This window comes from Bison bison, unplaced genomic scaffold (genome assembly GCF_000754665.1).
Source record: "Bison bison bison isolate TAMUID 2011002044 unplaced genomic scaffold, Bison_UMD1.0 scf7180017864290, whole genome shotgun sequence".
Classification (NCBI taxonomy): Eukaryota; Metazoa; Chordata; class Mammalia; order Artiodactyla; family Bovidae; genus Bison; species Bison bison.
The window spans coordinates 2,093,678-2,113,434 of record NW_011494862.1 but is presented as its reverse complement, the minus strand read 5'-3'; the positions used below and the strand labels follow the sequence as shown (position 1 = coordinate 2,113,434).

Sequence of the window (19,757 nt, the reverse complement as noted above, 5' to 3'; positions counted from 1 at the left end):
ATTACTTCAATATAAGTTTTTAAAAGTAAATGCTGTTATTTAGGAATGCATACTTAAAAAAACTATTAAAAAAAGAAAGAAAATAACTGCCAAAATCAAGTTAATTATATTCACTTGGGAGGGAGGGAGAGGCAGTAACACAGAAGGAGCAAAAACCAGCGGAGCTGTTTTTGTCTAGAAGGAGCAAAGTCTCCTAGAGGTTCTTTTAAGTGTTCTAATTTTTTACTTTAGTTGCAATTATAACAATGTTTGCTTTGTATTATTTAACTATATTGTTATGTTTTAATTACATTTCTGTATGTGTTAAATTTCATAATTGAAAATTAGCCCAAAACATATAAGCCAAAAATGTGTAGTAACTTGGGTAATGTATATTAATAAAATGTTAAATGAAAAATTGTGGGTTTTTTAAAGATTATATATAAATATACCAAAATATTAACAATCAGAATTATCTTTCTACATTTTTTAATTTTCTCAAAATTAATATGTATTACTTGTATATAGATAAAACATGAATGAGATTTTTTTAAGTTGTATTACCTCAGTTTAGAAGTTTTTTAAACATAAAATCTTTTATCATTCAATTTTTCATGTTTGTCCTATCCTACACACTTTATCTTTTTCTCTACCATTTTTATCCCTAGTTTTAGAACTTGTTATACAGAAACCCCATCTTTTTTACTTATTTTATTTTAAATCACTATTTTCTACAGGTGACTGATATACATGGAGTTGATGTTACTCCCAAACCTCTTTACCGTCCAGATCCATATTCCAGTACAGGAAAGCCAAATAAACTATTGACTTCACAAGACGGATCACATACATCAGACTTCATAGCTTCCTATAGCCTTTATCAAAATACAATAAATCCTAGTATGTTAGGGCAGTTTACAAGGTAGAGTATACTATTCTATGCTTCTTTGTGTTTATGTCTTCCTACATATTTCCATTTAAGTTGCACGTGTGGAAGTTAGATGTCAGTTGTCCTGTCTGCCAGCTCTGCTCTCTCATCCTAGTATGCCACCGCTCGTGTTCGTCGTGTGTTTTAACTAGATGCGGGGCTTACGTCTATACTCCTACCAACACCTACCAACTCCTACCAATATATATATTCTATATATATTTGTGAAAACATATATAGATTTTACTCAAGATTTCCTGAGGAACCAAAAAGATGGGACCTAGCATTACAGACATATTTCTTTAGTTTTCTTCAGTTTCTTTTATGCTGCAATTAGGGGCTTCCCTTTTTTTCCTCCCTATTCTTCCATATAAATCCTTATTCTCCTACGCTTTGATTTCTGTCTTGTTTTAGAACTTTTTTTTGGTAAATCATCTGTTTTGCTTTTACATATGCAGATACTTACATAATTGAAAATTTTTAGAGCTTCCAATAGAGAAGTTCAATATTTGTGATAATAAAACAGTATTCCTAAAACAATCTAAAAGATCATGGGGAAGTACTTTAGTGTGTAACTTTCAATCTGACAAATTAAAAGTTCTAGATGTTAACTAAGCACGAAATTTTAGGAGAAAATATGCTGTCTAGAATCTACCTCCAAATTGCCATACAGATACCATGGGAGTTCTGTGCAAAATAAAGCATGTTCCAATAAACTGAGCCCAACCTTTTGGAGGCCAGTTGAAACTATAAATAGAAAGGAAAAAGTATGTAATATCATGGAGTAATGTTAAGTTCCTATGTTTAAAGGAAATTATTTTTGGACTCTTCAATGTATTGATTTCCCACCAAATATATAAACTTTATTTTAAATTAAATCTTGAGAAGACATTTATCAAATTGAATAAAAGTGCATTTAAGATGGGATTTGAATAATGAGCAGAAACCTGGTGAAGATTAAAGGCAGAGTATTCCAGGCTGAGGCCCTGAGGTAAGAGAGCTCCATAAGGTTGAGGAACTTTAAAAAAAAGAAGAATTGTGATATGATGATGAGATGGAGAATCTCGGTAGATAGGCTGTATTTTAGATTTTTATCCTAAACATACTGTTGGGAATACATTGAAAGACTTTAGACAAAAGGACTAAGACTTTTACTTAAAGAACACTAATTATCAACTTAATTTTTAAAGAATTATTTTTATCACTTTTGCTTATATGATTACAGTGTATTTGATTTCTGTGTATCTGATAGTTTTCATTTATACATTTAATTGCCTATAAGGACATATGAATAAATAAATAATGTTGTTTTTCATTGCTAAAGGTCAGTTTTAGGAAGCAGCACAGTTTCTAAGTCAAGTGTATCCACTAGTGAATCAATGGCAGAAGACCTAGAAGAACCGTCCTTTAAACGGGAAAGATTGTCTAGTTTTACAGGTAATGAGAATCCAGTCTTTTATTTAAGTAACACTTCATTATTTCTTTGTAAATGTGCTCATTATTTTTTGGGTGTTTGAGACAGAAGAACTATGGTAATCACTCCGAAATGCTGGCTTGTGCCACAGCTACATGAGAATTATCAGGGTAATGTTTATATAGTTTGTAAAATTCTCAAGTGACTCCCTTGCACCAACAGCCTCAGTAATCACAAACCCTGTTTAAAAAAGCTCAGCTTCTAACTCAGGAGACAAATAATTCTGATATACTGTGATCGATTCCATAGTGAGACATAATGTGATGGAAACACTTAGAAAAGATTACTATGAGGTGGAAAGTAAAAAGCAGGAGAACATTCATAAAGAACATTATTGACTTTTGAATTGGGTTTTTAGAGATAATTAGTAATTTGTCAGGAGAACAAATTGGAGAGACTCAGTCCAGGTAGAAGATAAAAACATGAGATAATATGAAGGATTATGTGAGTGAAGATCAAAGAGGAAATAGTGGTTGACTAAAGCACTGGAAGAAGTGGCTATTTCCTTGAGGAACATTTGCGCTGGAGTGTGGTATGGATGTCTTTTCCTCTGAGATGACAATTAAGGATTAGTTAAACTATTTATAGGAAAAGTGCTTAATGAACTCTTTGTTCTGGTGTTAGACTATGTAACAGAATGCTTCTGACAAGTAACAGAATACCCAACTACTATTAGCTTAAATGAAGACAGTTTTTCCACATTAAAGGAAGTTAAAGGTAGATATACATGGAGTTGCTATTCCTTCCAGACCTTCAACATTATGTGAACTGAGAACTTTCAGATGTTTAAGTTGGATTTAGAAAAGGCAGAGGAGCCAAAAATCAAATTGCCAATATCCATTGGATTATCGAACGAGCAAAAGAGTTCCTGAAAAACATCTACTTCTGCTTTACTGACTCCGCCAAAGACTTTGACTGTGTGGGTCACTACAAACTGTGAAAAATTCTTCAAGAGATGGGAATACCAGACCACATGACCTGCCTGTTGAGAAATCTGTACCCAGGTCAAGAAGCAACAGTTATAACCAGACATGGAACAATGGACGGTTTCAAATTGGGAAAGGAGTATGTCAAGGCTGTATATTGTCACCCTGCTTATTTAACTTATATACAGAGTACATCGTGTGAAATGCTGGGTGGGATGAAGCACAAGGTGGAATCAAGATGACCGGGAGAAATATCAATAACCTCAGATATGCATATGACACCATCCTTATGGCAGAAAGGGAAGAGGAACTGAAGAGCCTCTTGATGAAAGTGAAAGAGGAAATTGAGAAAGCTGGCTTAAAACTCAACATTCAAAAAATGAAGATCATGGCATCTGGTCCCATCACTTCATGACAAACAGATGGGGAAACAATGGAAACAGTGACAGGCTTTATTTTGGGGGGCTCAAAAATCACTGCAGATGGTAATTGCAGCCATGAAATTAAAAGACGCTTACTCCTTGGAAGAAAAACTATGGCCAACCTAGATAGCATATTAAAAAGCAGAGACATTACTTTGTCAACAAAGGTCCATATAGTCAAAGCTATGGTTTTTCCAGTAGTCATGTATGGGTATGAGAATTGGACCATAAAGAAAGCTGAGCACCAAAGAATTGATGCTTTTGAACTATGGTGTTGGAAAAGACTCTTGAGAGTCCCTAGGACTGACTGAAGGAGATCAAACCAGTAAATCCTAAAGGAAATCAGTCCTGAATATTCATTAGAAGGACTGATGCTGAAACTGAAGCTCTGATACTTTGGCCACCTATGAGAAGAACTGACTCATTAGAAAAGACCGTGATGCTGGGAAAGATTGAAGGCAGGAGGAGAAGGGGATGACAGAGGATGAGATGGTTGGATAGCATCACTGACTCGATGGACATGAGTTTGAGCAAGCTTTGGGAGTTGGTGATGGCCAGGGAAGCCTGGTGTGCTGCAGTCCATGGGGTCTCGAAGAGTCGGATATGACTGAGCAACTGAACTGAACTGAACTAAAAGGTAGATAGCTTTTGGCTTTGTGTTTGTGGCATAGTTGTATCAGAATCAGAACTGGCAGCTCTGCTATCCTTTTTTCAGCCGTTTCTCGTTTCTTGCCACAGGACCTCATAATACCTGTCCCAACTCTGGGCACCAGTTCCATCTCCCTCATTTATCAGGAGAGTAAACGTTTCCCAGAAGCTTTCCTTTTTCCTGTGTATTTCTGCTTTTATCTCACTGGCCAGAACTGTGTCACACTGCAACCACCAGCTTCAAGAGAGGCTGGAAAAACCAAATACTTGATTTTTCAGGCAGTATTAATGGAAAGAGGCCTCAGAAGAGAGAAAGGCTTAGCAGTGAAAATTAAGACATTAGGAATGTCTGTTGTAGGAAGAAGCCCATCCTCTCAGGATGGAAGAAAGAGAATTAAATTATTGTCATAACCTCCCCAGCAGTCTCTACATATATTCTTGCCACCTTCCAATTTTTTCCAAACTACATGCAGAGTTGAAACCACACTCCTTGGTTGCGACTCAAACTAAGCCACACCTTATATTGGGGCTTGAACCTACAATTCCCTAACTTGAGAGGGAACTCAAATCCACTGTCTTTTAATTGATACTGCTCACCTTGTGCCAGGACTTAATGAAGCTCAGATTCTTTTGTCTCCTTGCAGAAAGAATTCAATGTGAGGCAAAGATAGACAAGAGTGGATTTATATAAGCACAGGATTCCTGTGAGCACTACAAGCAGGCCAACAAGGGAGCACAGCCCTGAGAACAAAAAGGGCTTTTGTTTTTTTAGAGTTAAAGAATAAGTGGGCAGGAGAGAAGATCATCTTCTTCCTCATTTTTGGGTAGACAGCATGGCTTGCATCATTAGTTCTTCCTTTGACCCTATATGTTCTAATGGGGACTGTCATGACACTATTTAAATCAGATCTATATTATTAGAAGGATGATGACATATGGTGGCTCAGTCAGTAAAGAATCCACCTGCAGTGCAGGAGACCTGGGTTCAATTCCTGGGTTAGGAAGTTCCCCTAGAGAAGGAAATGGCAACCCACTGTAGTATTCTTCCCTGGGAAATCCCATGGACAGAGGAGCCTGGTGGGCTTCAGTCCATGGTGTCACAAGAGTTAGACACAACTTAGTGACTACACCACCACCACATAGTAATTCATCTCGGGTTTTGGTATAATGTCCCCTTTCACCTACTTTCTTTCCCTTTTCACCTGTGTTTCTGTCTTGACTACATGCAGAAATGCTACTTTTCAAGAACCATTAACTCCCTGACTTCATGTATTAATAACAAGATTCAGACCCTATATATATTTTGTCTTGCATTTTAACAATCAGAGTTTGTGGCTTGAGTGTGCCTGGTGCTTAGATGCACCTGGTCTTTCTTCAAGGTAGTGTGGATTTTTGCTAGATTAGTAGATTCTTTTCTTGAGTGGTCAGTAGTTTATAACAGTCTCCCCAAACTCCCTTAAAATTCCCTTTCTGTCTTTAATCCTTTAGAGGGATTTCTAAACCATTTAGTTATCCTACTCTATCCCTACTACAATGATATTTTTAGCAATCTAACTTCATTCTCACTGCTTAAAACCCTTCAATGAATTTTCATTGCTCTTAAGAAAAAGACAATAATCTTTATGTAACAATTTGCCTTGAGGCCTACCTCTAAGAACTTCCCAGATGGTGCTAGTGGTAAAGAACCCACCTGCTGAGGTAAGAGACTTAAGAGATACAGGTTCGATCCCTGGATTGGGAAAATCCCCTGGAGGAGGGCATGTCAGTCCACTCCAGTATTCTTGCCTGGAGAATCCCAGCACAGCTACTACCTCTACTTGTTTCTAACAAAAACAATCAAAAGTATCAAAACTTCACCTCCAGAGGTGTTGAAGAATAGTATCGATGCTTATATCATCTTGGTTTGCTGGCTAATTCTAACTACAAAATCAAGCCTCTGTAAGTGAGGCAAAACCAAACTGGTTTTTCCAGTAGTCATGTATGGGTGTGAGAGTTGGACTATAAAGAAAGCTGAGTGCCGAAGAATTTATACTTTTGAACTATGGTGTTGGAAAAGACTCTTGAGAGTCCCTTGGACTGCAAGGCAATCCAACCAGTCCCTCCTAAAGGAGATCAGGCATGGGTGTTCATTGGAAGAACTGATGTTGAAGCTGAAACTCCAGTACTTTGGCCACCATATGATGAGCTGACTTATTTGCAAAGACCCTGATATTGGGAAAGATTGAAGGCAGGAGGAGAAAGGGACGACAGAGGATGAGATGGTTGGATGGTATCACCCACTCAATGGACATGGGTTTGGGTGAACTCTGGGAGTTGGTGATTGACAGGGAGGCCTAGCGTGCTGTAGTCCATGGGGCCGCAAAGAGTCAGACACGACTGAGCAACTGAACTGAACTAAACTGACGACCTGGCAACTCATTTAGATTCACATTTCTAAATCTTGAATGCACAGTAACATAATCTATATACCTTTAAAAATTTCCCACACTCATGTCTTACTCTAGGCCAACAATATAGGAATATCTGGCAGAGGGGGTTAGGCATAAGAAGTGGTGTGCTGATAAGTATAAAACTAACCTACTCTGAAGTAGAGAAAGTCCTGATTTGTAGTATTTGCCAATTTCTGTGGTATAAATATTTTCACCCCCAACAAATTCAAGCTATCAACATGAAATTTCTGAGTGGGAAGCTTACAAGACATGCTTAGTGAAACATTGTTATTCAGTATTTTTACAATACAGATGCAATAAATATAAATAACTTCAAGAGTCTAGAGAATAATAAAATTTAATAACATAGGAAGTGGTCATTTTTGAGTGGTTATTATCTTTGTTTTTAATATGTATTTAGTTGTAAGTTTATATAATTTAATTTTGAATAATGACTATTTAATGATTAGCTTACAAAATTCCTGATAATTTAATAATTGCCCCTTGCAAGCTGGTTCAGTCCTGCTATAACACACTTTTGGGTATATTTAAAAATTTCCTACATGCTTCTAATATATAACACTTTTATAAATTAGTATTAAAAATACTGATGACCTAGATCACATGTCCAGAATTCTGATTTAATTATCATAGAATGAATCCTGAACATCAAAGAAATAGTCCATGTGAAAAGAAATGTGCAGTGGATTTTTTAGGATGGTGAAACTATTCTGTGTGATTCCATAGTAGTGGACACATGACATTATACTTTTATCAAAATCCATAGACTCTTACAGCACAAAGAGTCAACCTTAATATACTACATTGAAAAAAAACAAATTCAAGAGATCAGAGCACCCAGAATGAAATACAAACTGTGACATAAGAATCTAACTGCTTTAGAAATATATGACTACTTCACTGAGAGACTGGGATGTCAGGGGAGGTATAGCTCTAAGTAACATTGAAATTGAATGGAGATTAGAAGATTAAAAGCATGGAGGTACACATAGCCTCCATACTCTTTTTGGATAGAGTCATTTTCCACTGGAGTGTGAGTTAACAATCTGAAGCATTGTATATATATAAGGAAATGGCAACCAACTCCAGTGTTCTTGCCTGGAGAATCCTAGGAACAGGGGAGCCTAGTGAGCTGCCGTCTCTGGGGTCTCACAGAGTCAGACATGACTGAAGTGACTTAGCAGCAGCAGCAGCACTAATATTAAACATGTAAATAAGTGGGAGGCAGATAGTACGCACTAGATTTTTTCACTGTCATTGGAGTTGGAGATTGCAGGCAAACAAAGGGAGAAGGTTATAATTATCCATATGATACTGAGAGTCAGAAAGAGTAAACTAGTGTTTAGCTTAATGTATATGTAGATTATATGTGTGTGGTTGGGGGGGGTTTACTATAGACAAATATTTCTTAAGCCCTCTCTGCTAAGAAAGCCTAGAAGAAATGACACCCCTATAGCAACAAGCATACCCAGTGCCCAGATCTTGGTTTCTGATACTGTTCTCCAATAAAAGGAACCAGGGGTCTTTAGAGAAATGACTGCTTCTAGACTGGAACAGAGAATATATAAGGTAAATCAGAAAGTAAACAAGTATTAGAAACTCCAATACTTTGGCCACCTGATGCGAAGAGCTGACTCATTTGAAAAGACCCTGATGCTGAGAAAGATTGAGGGCAGGAGAAGGGGACGACAGAGGATGAGATTGTTGGATGGCATCACTGGCTCAATGGACATGGATTTGGGTGGACTCCGGGAGTTGGTGATGGACAGGGAGGCCTGGCATGCTGCGGTTCAGGGGGTCGCAAAGAGACACAACTGAGTGACTGAACTGAAATAAGTGTTAAAGAGAAAAAACCACATTAAACAAACAAAAAATCTGAGATATGTGAAAAGGACATAGCAGCCAACATCTTGTGATGGTAATAGGAGGAATAATTTCAAGAACAAAATATGTTATGTAATAGTGGATTACAACCCAAAGTATAAAGTAAATATCCATGAGTCCATAGTGATTCAAGTGAATGACTGATTAAATTAATGATTGAGAACAAATGTATACAAAAGAATTCCAAATGATTTATATAGATATTTCTCCTTCAAGAAGGTGGAGCTTAACTGTCTCATTTAAATGTGGGCTTTGCATATCAACTTCCTTCTAAGAAGTACAGGATATAGAAGGGGAGGGAAAGAGTAAGTTTAATGCAGAGAAAGCTGACAAAGTCTACCTCAGGTCAAGGTGAACATCATCAGTAGTAAGTCATGTTGATAATATGTACCCTTGATATGATATGATAAGAATGACACTTTACCTCTGCAGTCTGCCTCCTAGAAATCCATAACCTGTCTAATATCAGACAAACTGAACTGATGGACATTCTACAGAATACATGACCGGTATTCCTCAAAACTCAAGGTCATCAAAACAAGGGAAGTTTGAGAAATTGTCACTGTGTAGGGAAACTTAAGAAGACACAATCAATAGACATAATATATCCTACATGTATATACATGTACATAATATATCCTACAATATATCCTGTAAAAGGAAAAGGACATTGGTTAAAAATTAAGGAAATTGGGATAGAGTATTCACTTTTGTTAATAATGAAGCATCAGTTTGGGTTTATTAGTTGTGATAAAGGTACCAAAGTAATGTTAACAATAGGAAACACTGGGTACAGGGTATACAGTAACTCTTCGTAATATTCTTGTGGATTTCTGTATATATAAAACTATTCTAAAGTTAATATTTATTAAATGTCAAAAAAATGTCTAAGGGTGAGTCACAGCAGTCTTTAATCAGTTCTCCAGATGATTCTGTTGCATGCTGAAGTTTGAGAACCATTGTTTTTACTGTACAACCAAAAGGAGGCTTATGGTTACAAAAGCTTATGATTTTAATGGCAAGGTAGGAGCCAAAACATCGTCTTACCTATAGATTGTGGGTGGTCTCATAGAACAATTGAATAATAATAGCTATCTTTTACGTGAACTTATAAAGTGTCTTGATACGTATGTAATTTGTGAGGAAGGGTGAGAATAAGATGCTTGTGTGACTGAATTGCACTGCAATTTTATCACACCAATTCTAGCTTATGCAGAGGCCAAGGAAGACTTCATAGATGATTAGCTACTGGAGTCTTTGAAGGTAGCCAAGTAATGACATCCCTTTCCCCTATGCAGTTCTGAATTAATTGAAAAATGTAATAAATGTAGATATGGTATATTAGAGCCAGAATATCACATTATGAATAAAGGCCTGCTGTTAAACTCTCAAATTTGACAGACTTACCCACCCATTCAATAAAACATCAGACCATCTCAGGCCTACCGCAACCCTCTCAATGGGAATCATGAATAAAGGTGTGGAGAAGAGCCAAGATTGTCATTCTAGAGCTTCTTCCTTCTGTAAGAATCGTCAGGAGTGGAACTATGTTCCCTCCATCATTAGCAGTAAATAAGAACAGGCAAGGCAGATTGATATATTGTGATGTGTTTCTAGGTGGAGAGTGATATGTAGTTAAATCTGGTTTAAAGTCCATTTAGGGTTAGGGTGTCTGGTCAATAAATAGACAAATTCTATAGGTATATAGTGGAGTTTGAAGCAGTTTCTCAATATATAACGTATTCAACCAACATTCACGCAAAGGTTGCTAGAGAGATCCAGACAAAAATTCTTTCTGCCATCCTAGGGTTTTGTCTATGAGTGGTAGATCCTCTGCCACTAAGTAAAAGAAATCTACGACTTTCCTCAATCATGATAGGTAACTAAGGTGTTACTCTATTGGTTCCATCTACTGTAAGATCATTCATTTTTATAATTAGCATATCTGTGTCATAATGGTACTTTGAGGAGGTTGTTGCTAAGTCATGTCCGACTCTTTGTGACCCCATGGACTGTTTGTAACACACCAGGTTCCTTTGTCCTCCATTATCTCCCAAAGTTTGCTCAAATTCATGTCCATTAAGTTGTTGATGTTATCTAACTAACTTATCCTCTGTCACTCCCTTCTTTTGCCTTCAATCTTTCCCAGCATCAGGGTCTTTTCCAACGAGTCGCCTCTTCACAACAGATGGCCATAGTATTGAAACTTCAGCTTTACCTTCTGTCCTTCCAATGAATGTTCAAGGTTAATTTCCTTTGGGATAGACTGGTTTAAATATCTTTTCAGTCCAAGGTACTCTCTAGAGTCTTCTCCAGCACCACAATTCGAAAGCATCAATTCTTCGGTGCTCAGCCTTCTTTATGGTCCAACTCTCACATCCGTACATGACTACTGGAAAAACCATAGCTTTGACTATATGGACCTCTGTTGGCAAAGTGATGTCTCTGCTTTTTTAATATGCTGTCTAGTTTTGTCGTAGCTACTTTGAGGTATATGTAACTAAATATTGGATGAAGACCTGGTGGTCTTAAAGAAAGGAAGTTTAGAGAAGAGCTCAAAACTGCCTGTGTGACTTTAAACTTCTCACTTAGCCTGTCTCTCATTTTCTTCATTGATCAAACTAACAGTTTGGACTAGATATATCTCCAGTTGTGTCCATGTGGATACTTTATTTACTTTTTCACTTATCCTATATCTGCTATGTAGGTAGATTTACTTATATAAATCATTTCTCCCTCATTTTAAATTTATTGCATAAATAATAAAAATTTAAAAACATTTTTAAAAAGAATTATCCAATACTGTAAAGGATTGGTAATTTAAAATTTTGTTTCCTCAGCTTCTCCATGGGCACTAGTATTTTAATTGTTACAATCATACTGTGGATTTTGTCATGGACTATTTAGTCACTTAACATTTTATCACAAACATTTTCATAATTTTAATATATTTAATTACTACTTAATATTCATAGATGAGTATACTCTAATTTATTTATCAGTTCCAAATGTTGGTGATTGATTTGTGGAATTAGTAGCTTGTATTTTTTTTTAAGCTATGAAAAAGGTGTTTTTCTCATACTCTGGGCCTTCTTAAGGAGACTAAGCCTTAATCTCTGGAAAGTTTATCCCCTTTGCCTATTCAAGCTTTACCCATGTCAGAATCTCATGGATCCCTGCTTCTCACCCTAATTTTTAACATAAAACATTGAATTCTGACCTATATATCCTTGTCATGGCTCCTTTATTACCCACACAACCAAGTCCAGACTCCCAGCCCTGAAACTCTGTCCTCAGTGAAATTTTTTAAGGACCTTGGACTTCTGACTAGACTACAGACTTGGGATTAACCCTTTTCAATGTATTTTTTGTGTGGATATTAAGTCTGTTTTTCTCCTGTATTTAACCACAACTTTCATTGGAGAATCTTTTGAGCTCTTGGTGAAGATGATTAGAGGTGGGCTATCATCTAAATCAAAAGTCAACAGATTAGAAGGACAAGAAGATATAGACAAGATATTAGATATAGACAAGAAATTAGCTTCAGGACTCGGAGAAGGGTTGCATATTATTTGGGAAATACACTTGTCCATATTCCTTTTGAGTTGTATCAACAGTCATTTACCTTAATCTCCCTGTTAATATTATGGGATAGATGTAATGGGATGCCCTTGTAGTCATGACTATACACTTGATATTGGAGTAAGCTTGATGTATCAGCAGCAGAGACGGTTTATGAGCCATAGGATCCAGTTTGGCTTCAGAAAGTTTAAATAGACTACATCTCACAACATGACGTATTCTTTGAGCATATAAAGCCACCTGCAATGTATGACTCATCATGACATTTTGATGAAGTGATGATTAAAATTAGCAGTTAATAGATTATTTTCATTAAGTTATATATTTTAGATTTACGAGTTATGAGGACAGCACCTGGAAAAATTATAACAAAAGAAGACCTGGAGAAGACTGTAGAGATAATTCTCACAGAGACAGAAACAATGAACTTTTTAAATCTACCAACAGTTATGTTTTCTGTAGAATCTGAAGAAGCTGAGAAAGTAAGGTATGTGTGGTTTAATCATTTACATTGCTTTTGTAATTTAAATGCTAAATCAGAGGGCTCTATCTTTGTTTCTGTCTTTGAGGATTTCCGGATAAACACTGGTGGTATATGTGCCTTGTGAAACTGCATCCTATAAAGTGATATTTGTACCCCATGAAATTACATGTAAAGTATATATGTTGTATGTTCTTCCTAGAGGAGTAACTCATAGCTGTACCATATTCTTTAAAAATAGGTGAGCTACTAAGTTAAATAACAAAAGAAATAAAGGAAGCTTCTAAGTCTCAGTATAGGTTTTAATGATTTTTTTCTTTTATACATATATGAATTATTTTCAATTTAAAAAGAAATGACTGCCAGTTTTATATTCAAAACAACTTAAACTTAAGAAGGGAAAATGTGTTATGGGGATATGATGGAATTTACTATTGAGAGCAGATTTTCCATTTCTCTTTATTAATGAATATAAATGGATTTCTGACTCATGTATTTTGAAGTTCTGCTGTTAGGTACATATACATAAAGGATTGTTACATCTTTTTGTAGACTTGACCCCTTTATCATTATATAATACCCCTCTTTATCTCAAATAATTTTCTTTGCTCCAAAGCGTGCTCTGACTAAATTAATATGGCTGCTGCTGCTGCTGCTAAGTCGCTTCAGTCGTGTCCGACTCTGTGCGACCCCACAGATGGCAGCTCACCAGGCTCCCCCGTCCCTCGGATTCTCCAGGCAAGAACACTGGAGTGGGTTGCCATTTCCTTCTCCAATGCATGAAAGTGAAAAGGGAAAGTGAAGTCGCTCAGTCGTGTCCGACTCTAGCGACCTCATGGACCGCAGCCTACCAGGGTCCTCCATCCATGGGATTTTCCAGGCAAGAGTACTGGAGTGGGGTGCCATTGCCTTCTCCAAATATAGCTACATAAATAGATTATTTAGTATTTATATAGTTATTCAGATTATTTGCCTTCAAGTATAATTTGAATATGATTCATAGTACTAAAAAATTCATCACTAGCATAATTAAGGTATTATTTTTACCCAAATATAAAATATTGTAAAATTGTTTGGACTATAAAATACAATACAATTAGATCTTGAATAACATACTTTTTTAAAGTACATGAGACATAAGGGAAAAATCCTAGGACCAGAAAAAGGAAAAGAATAACAATGGGATAGATAAGTGATTTAAAATCAGGGAGAGATGCTAGAGGAAAATGATAATATTAGCACATGGATCTAGAGCCCACCGGCAAGTCTTGGACCCCCCCTCCCAAATTGAGAGAATCAAAAGAGAGGCTTTTATATTAAACCAAGACCTTTAGGGCTGCAGCTAGAGAAAGCCCACACACAACAATGAAGACCTAGCACAGTCAAAAATAACGAAAAATATTAGAAGAAAAATAAGATAGAGTTAAAACATCATTAACCCTAAGAAACTATCAAAATGATGACTGATAATTGCAAAAACATTTTAAAAGAATTTTAAAATAAAGTTTAGTTTATATAGTTGTTAAAATTAAAAAGTAAACAAAGCTTTAATCTTTGTTATTAAAAAGTAAGCATTTAAAATTTAAACGAGACATAATTGAATAGATATGTAATAAATCAAAACTTAGATCTAAGTTATACAAAATCTTGGAGAGAAAAATGATATCTAAAGCATCAGACAGAAATTAAATATTGATATTGATATTGATATTGATAATTTTGATATTGATATTGATAATATTGATATTGATATTGATATTGATAATAGGCTAAAGGTCTAACGTACACCTAATCATTTCCAAAAGGGCAGAATGCAAAGAATGGAAGAGAGCTGCTATTCAAAGACAGTAAGGATTTCCCCAAACTGTTGAAAAACACCATTCCACAGAAATAGGAATAAAAAAAAAAAAAAAAGAAATCCACACACACCAATGGATACATTATACTCCAAAATACCAAATATTAAAAGAAGAATTTTTTTTTTTTGCTACCTTGGGTCTTTGCTGCAGCACTTGGGCTCTTTGTTGTGGCACGTGGGCTCTTTGTTGTGGCACGTGGGCTTGTCTTGTGGCACAGGAGCTCTAGAGTACATGGACTCAGTAGTTGCACTGTGCAGGCTTCACCAATTACAGCATACAGATGCTGTAGTAGTGCTCTATTGGCTTCATTGTCCTGTAGCATGTGGGATCTTATTTCCCTGACCAGAGACTGAACAATGTCCAATGCATTGGAAAGTGGATTCTTAGCTACTGAACCACTAAGATAATCCCTAAAAGATTTTAAAAGCAGAAGAAAACAGTAAAGAACATATCATTTACAGAGAAATAAACCAATAGCATTATTAGAGATAGAGTCACTTCATAAGGATAAGGGAGGTATAATTCTAAACATGAAACTTCTAATAAAATAACCTCTTAATATATGAGGCAAAAATTGGAAACTTGGTAAGTATTAAAATAGATATAAACATGCCTCTCAATTACTGATGTCAATCAGATAAAAAATTAGTTATAGAAAATTTGAACCCAAACCATAGTTTAATGGTAATATATAGAACTCTGAATTCAACAATTAGAGGACACATACTCTTTTCAAGCACACATGGAATATTATACAACTCACCCACGTACAAGGCCATGAAGTAAGGTTTCAAAAATTTCAAAGAAGTGATATCTGACAAATACTCTGAGCACAGTGGAGTGAAGTTAAAAATTAATAGCATAAATCTCAACTAAGACATAGAGACATATTCACATACACTTTTGAAAGTTAAAAAGTGCATTTTGTAAATTCCTCATGAACCAAATCATAATGGAAATCAAAGACATACTCAGAACTAAATAATTATGAAAATAATGCATAGTACAGAGCTTCCCAGGCCAGGCTAGTGATAAAGAATCCACCTGCCAATGCAAGAGATGCAAGAGACCCTGATTTGATCCCTGGGTCAAGAAGAACCCCAGAGAAAGAAATGGCAATCCACTCCAGTATTCTTGCCTGCAGAATCCCATGGACAGAGGAGCTTGGTAGGGAACAGTCCATGGGGTCGCAAAGAGTTGGGTACAACTGAGCACCCACACCGGAGAAGGCAACGGGACCCCCACTCCAGTACTCTTGCGTGGAAAATCCCATGGACAGAGGAGCCTGGTAGGCTGCAGTCCATGAGGTCGCTAAGAGTCTGACACGACTGAGCGACTTCACTTTGACATTTCACTTTCACACATTGGAAAAGGAAATGGCAACCCACTCCAGTGTTCTTGCCTGGAGAATCCCAGGGACGGGGGAGCCTGGTGGGCTGCCGTCTATGGAGTTGCACAGAGTCCGACACGACTGAAGCGACTTAGCAGCAGCAGCAGCAGAGCACACACACACACACACACACACATGCAATACATATTATGGAATGACACAAAAGTAGTACTTTGAGAGAAATTTGTGGTTTTTTCAAGTGTCTGTATCAAAGTTCATAAAACCTATGTGGAAATGGTACAAGGCCAATTGCACTATTGGTGGGTACTCAAAGTTGTAGGGATGTTGGGGAGTATAGTGTAAAAGAGTCTTTTGGAGGTAGTTTAATGCAGTGTTTTCCTAAGATTTTTGATTGTTCACTTTTTGATTCACTTTTTGATCACTTTTTAATGCAACCTACATTAAATAATTAATTTTGAGAAAAGTATAATATAAAAAGATACGTGTGGTAAAAATTAATTTTTATCAGTAAGTTGAGTATATATTATTTTTTTATAGCCAGAGAAACAAGAACTATGAGACTCTTTGTCGAAATAGATTGGGCAATGATTTATACGTAGAAAGGATGATGCAGACTATTAATGGAGCACCAAAAAATAAAGACGTTCAATGTGACAAAATCTTGAAAGAAGACAAAGGTAATTTATGTTATATTCTGCTTGGTAAATTACTATATTTTAATATACATCCATTGGGTCTGTTGATTAACAACTATTATAATGAAGTATATAAGGCAAAACGAAATGATTTGGCCAAATCACAATAGCTGGGTACTGTGATCTGCAACTTTCAAAATTTGACAATTTAGTTAATAAGTAATAAATACAGATTCAGAAGATTGGAATAGCATAATTATCAATCTTGATTTTTATACAAACTGTATCATGGAACTTTGTACTCTTTACATATTAAGGGCAGATTTATGGCATCTTTATTTTCTCTTGTCCCACTCCCCTCTCAGATACAGTGGTGGTCTTAAAGACAGAAGCCTGCCTTCCTAGTGTGAGACCCTGGCCCTTGGTTCTAGAAGGAACAGAGCAGACCTTATTCTCAAAGAATTTGGCATGTATGTTTTAACATGTCTAGGAGCTTCCTGGAATATTGACTCAAGGCTTTTGTCTTTTCTTGCCTAATTCAGAAAGACTATATTATGCTTATCACTATTAGAAAGTAACTCAAAGACATAGAAAGAAATGAAGAACACTGATAAAGGTAGCGACATAGGTAAACACAAAAGCCAGTATTATAATTTTGATTTGTAACTCCTGTGTTTTTGCAATGTGATTTAGAATAAATGCATTAAATAATAATTCTAAATCTATGCTACTGGGCATACAAAGTTGAAAGATATAATTTATGACATCAATTTAAAGTGGATGGGATTTAGCTGTATAGAAGCAGTTTATATAATGGAAGTAAGGTAGTATTATTTTAAAGTAGATTGTTAAAATTTTAAGAAATTAATTTTAATCCCCAAGGCAATCACCAAGAAATAACTTAAAAATTGCAGAAAAGAAAACTAGGAATAAGAATGATACACTATAAAAAATATCAAACACAAAAGAAGACAGTTATGGAGAATTTGAACAATATAGAAAGTATATGACATAAGAAGACAAATTAAAAGCGTCAGAAGTCCTTCCTAAACAATTATTACTTTAAATAAGTGAATTAAAGACTCCAATTAAAGAGTAAAAGTTGGCAGGATGGATTTAAAAAAGACAGCAAACATCAAAAAATCTGTAAGAGAAAACCATGATCCATCTATGTGTTTTCTAACAAGAGACTGTTTTTTCCAGTTTTATTGAGAAATAATTGATATGCATCAATGTATAAGTACAGCATGATGGTTTGATTTACATGTATTGTGAAATGAGTACCACAACAGGTTTATTTAACATATAAACATTTTAAATAAAATGTTTATTTTTTAATGTTTAAATAAATGTTTAAATAAAATGTTTATATATCCATTTAAATAAAATGTTTATTTAAACATTTAGCATGTTTATTAACATGGATGTTAAATAAACATATAGTTACAATAAAAAGAAAAGTTGCATGATATAAAATTAACACACAAAATTCATGTGTATTTCTACATACTACCAATGAGCAATCCAAAAAGGAAATTAAGAAAGTAATTTTGTTTCTAATAGCATCCAAAATAATAAATATATGTCAGAATAATAAAATAAAAATAAATATATGTCAGAATAATAAAATATGTCAGAATAAATTTAATTAAGGAGATGAAAAACTTGTACACTGATAACTATAAAACATTGCTGAAAAATGTAAAGGATACCTAAGTAAATGGGAATACATTCTGTATTTATGAATTGACTTAAGATTATTAAGATATGAATACCACCCAGAATAATGCCAAAGACTTTGAAATTTTTTTTTTTTATTTTTGCTTCTTGGTCATGCTGTAAGCCAGATGGGATCTTAGTTCCCTGATCAGGGATGAACCTGCACCCGCTATAGTAGAAGCACAGAGTCTTAACCACAGGACTGCCAGGGAAGTACCCCCAAAGACTTCATTGCAACAACAGGAAAAAAAACCATCCTAAAATTTATGCAGAATATCAAGGGATCCCCAAGTAGCAAAAACAATCTTGACAAAGAACAGAGTTAGAGACCTCATACTTCCTGGTTTAAAAACTTGCTATAAAGTTATGATCAAAATAGGTTGTACCAGCATATAGATAGATATATAAACCAGAAGAATAGAATAGGGATCCCAGAAATAACCCTCAGATATATAGTTAAGTGATTTTTGATGAAGGTGCCAAGACCGTCAGCTGGTGCTGGGGAAACTAGATAGCCACATGTGAAGAATAAAGTTGGATTCAGACCTCATATTATATGGAAAAATTAACTCAAAAGTGTTGTTAAGTTTAGTCGCTCAGTTGTGTCCGACTCTTTGTGACCCCATGGACTGCAGCACACCAGGTGTCCCTGTCCATCACTAACTCCTTGAGCTTACTCAAACTCATGTCCATCGAGTTGGTGATGCCATCCAACTATCTCATCCTCTGTCATCCCCTTCTCCTCCTGACTTCAATCTTTCCCAGCATCAGGGTCTTTTCAAATGAGTCAGTTCTTCCCATCAGGTGGCCAAAGTATTGGAGTTTCAGCTTCAACATCAGTCTTTCCAATGAATATTCAGGACTGATTTCCTTTAGGATGGACTGGTTGGATCTCCTTGCACTCCAAGGGACTCTCAAGAGTCTTCTCCAACACCACAGTTCAAAAGCATCAATTCTTCAGCCCTCAGCTTTCTTTATAGTCCAACTCTCACATCCATACATGACCACTGGAAAAACAATAGCCTTGACTAGACGGACCTTTGTTGGCAAAGTAATGTCTCTGCTTTTTAATATGCTGTCTAGGTTGGTCATAACTTTTCTTCCAAGGAGCAAGTATCTTTTAATTTCATGGTGCAGTCACCATCTGCAGTCATTTGGGGGCCCCCCAAAAATAAAGTCTCTCACTGTTTCCATTGTTTGCCCATCTATTTCCCATGAAGTGATGGGACCGGATGCCATGATCTTCATTTTCTGAATGTTGAGCTTTAAGCCAACTTTTTCACTCTCCACTTTCACTTTCATCAAGAGGCTTTTTAGTTCCTCTTCACTTTCTGCCATAAGGGTGGTGTCATCTGCATATCTGAGGTTATTGATATTTCTCCCGGCAATCTTGATTCCAGCTTGTGTTTCTTCCAGTCC

At 35.9% G+C, this 19,757-nt stretch overlaps 1 protein-coding gene across 1 annotated transcript in view; it reads left to right on the top strand.

The window, feature by feature from the left end:
- Positions 1 to 19,757, top strand: part of WDR78 (WD repeat domain 78) — a 99,981-nt gene that overhangs the window by 24,633 nt on the left and 55,591 nt on the right. Inside the window, 4 exon segments of the mRNA XM_010850290.1 lie at positions 717 to 901; positions 2,232 to 2,344; positions 12,624 to 12,780; positions 16,522 to 16,661. Of these exon segments, the coding sequence (XP_010848592.1) occupies positions 717 to 901; positions 2,232 to 2,344; positions 12,624 to 12,780; positions 16,522 to 16,661 (595 nt within the window).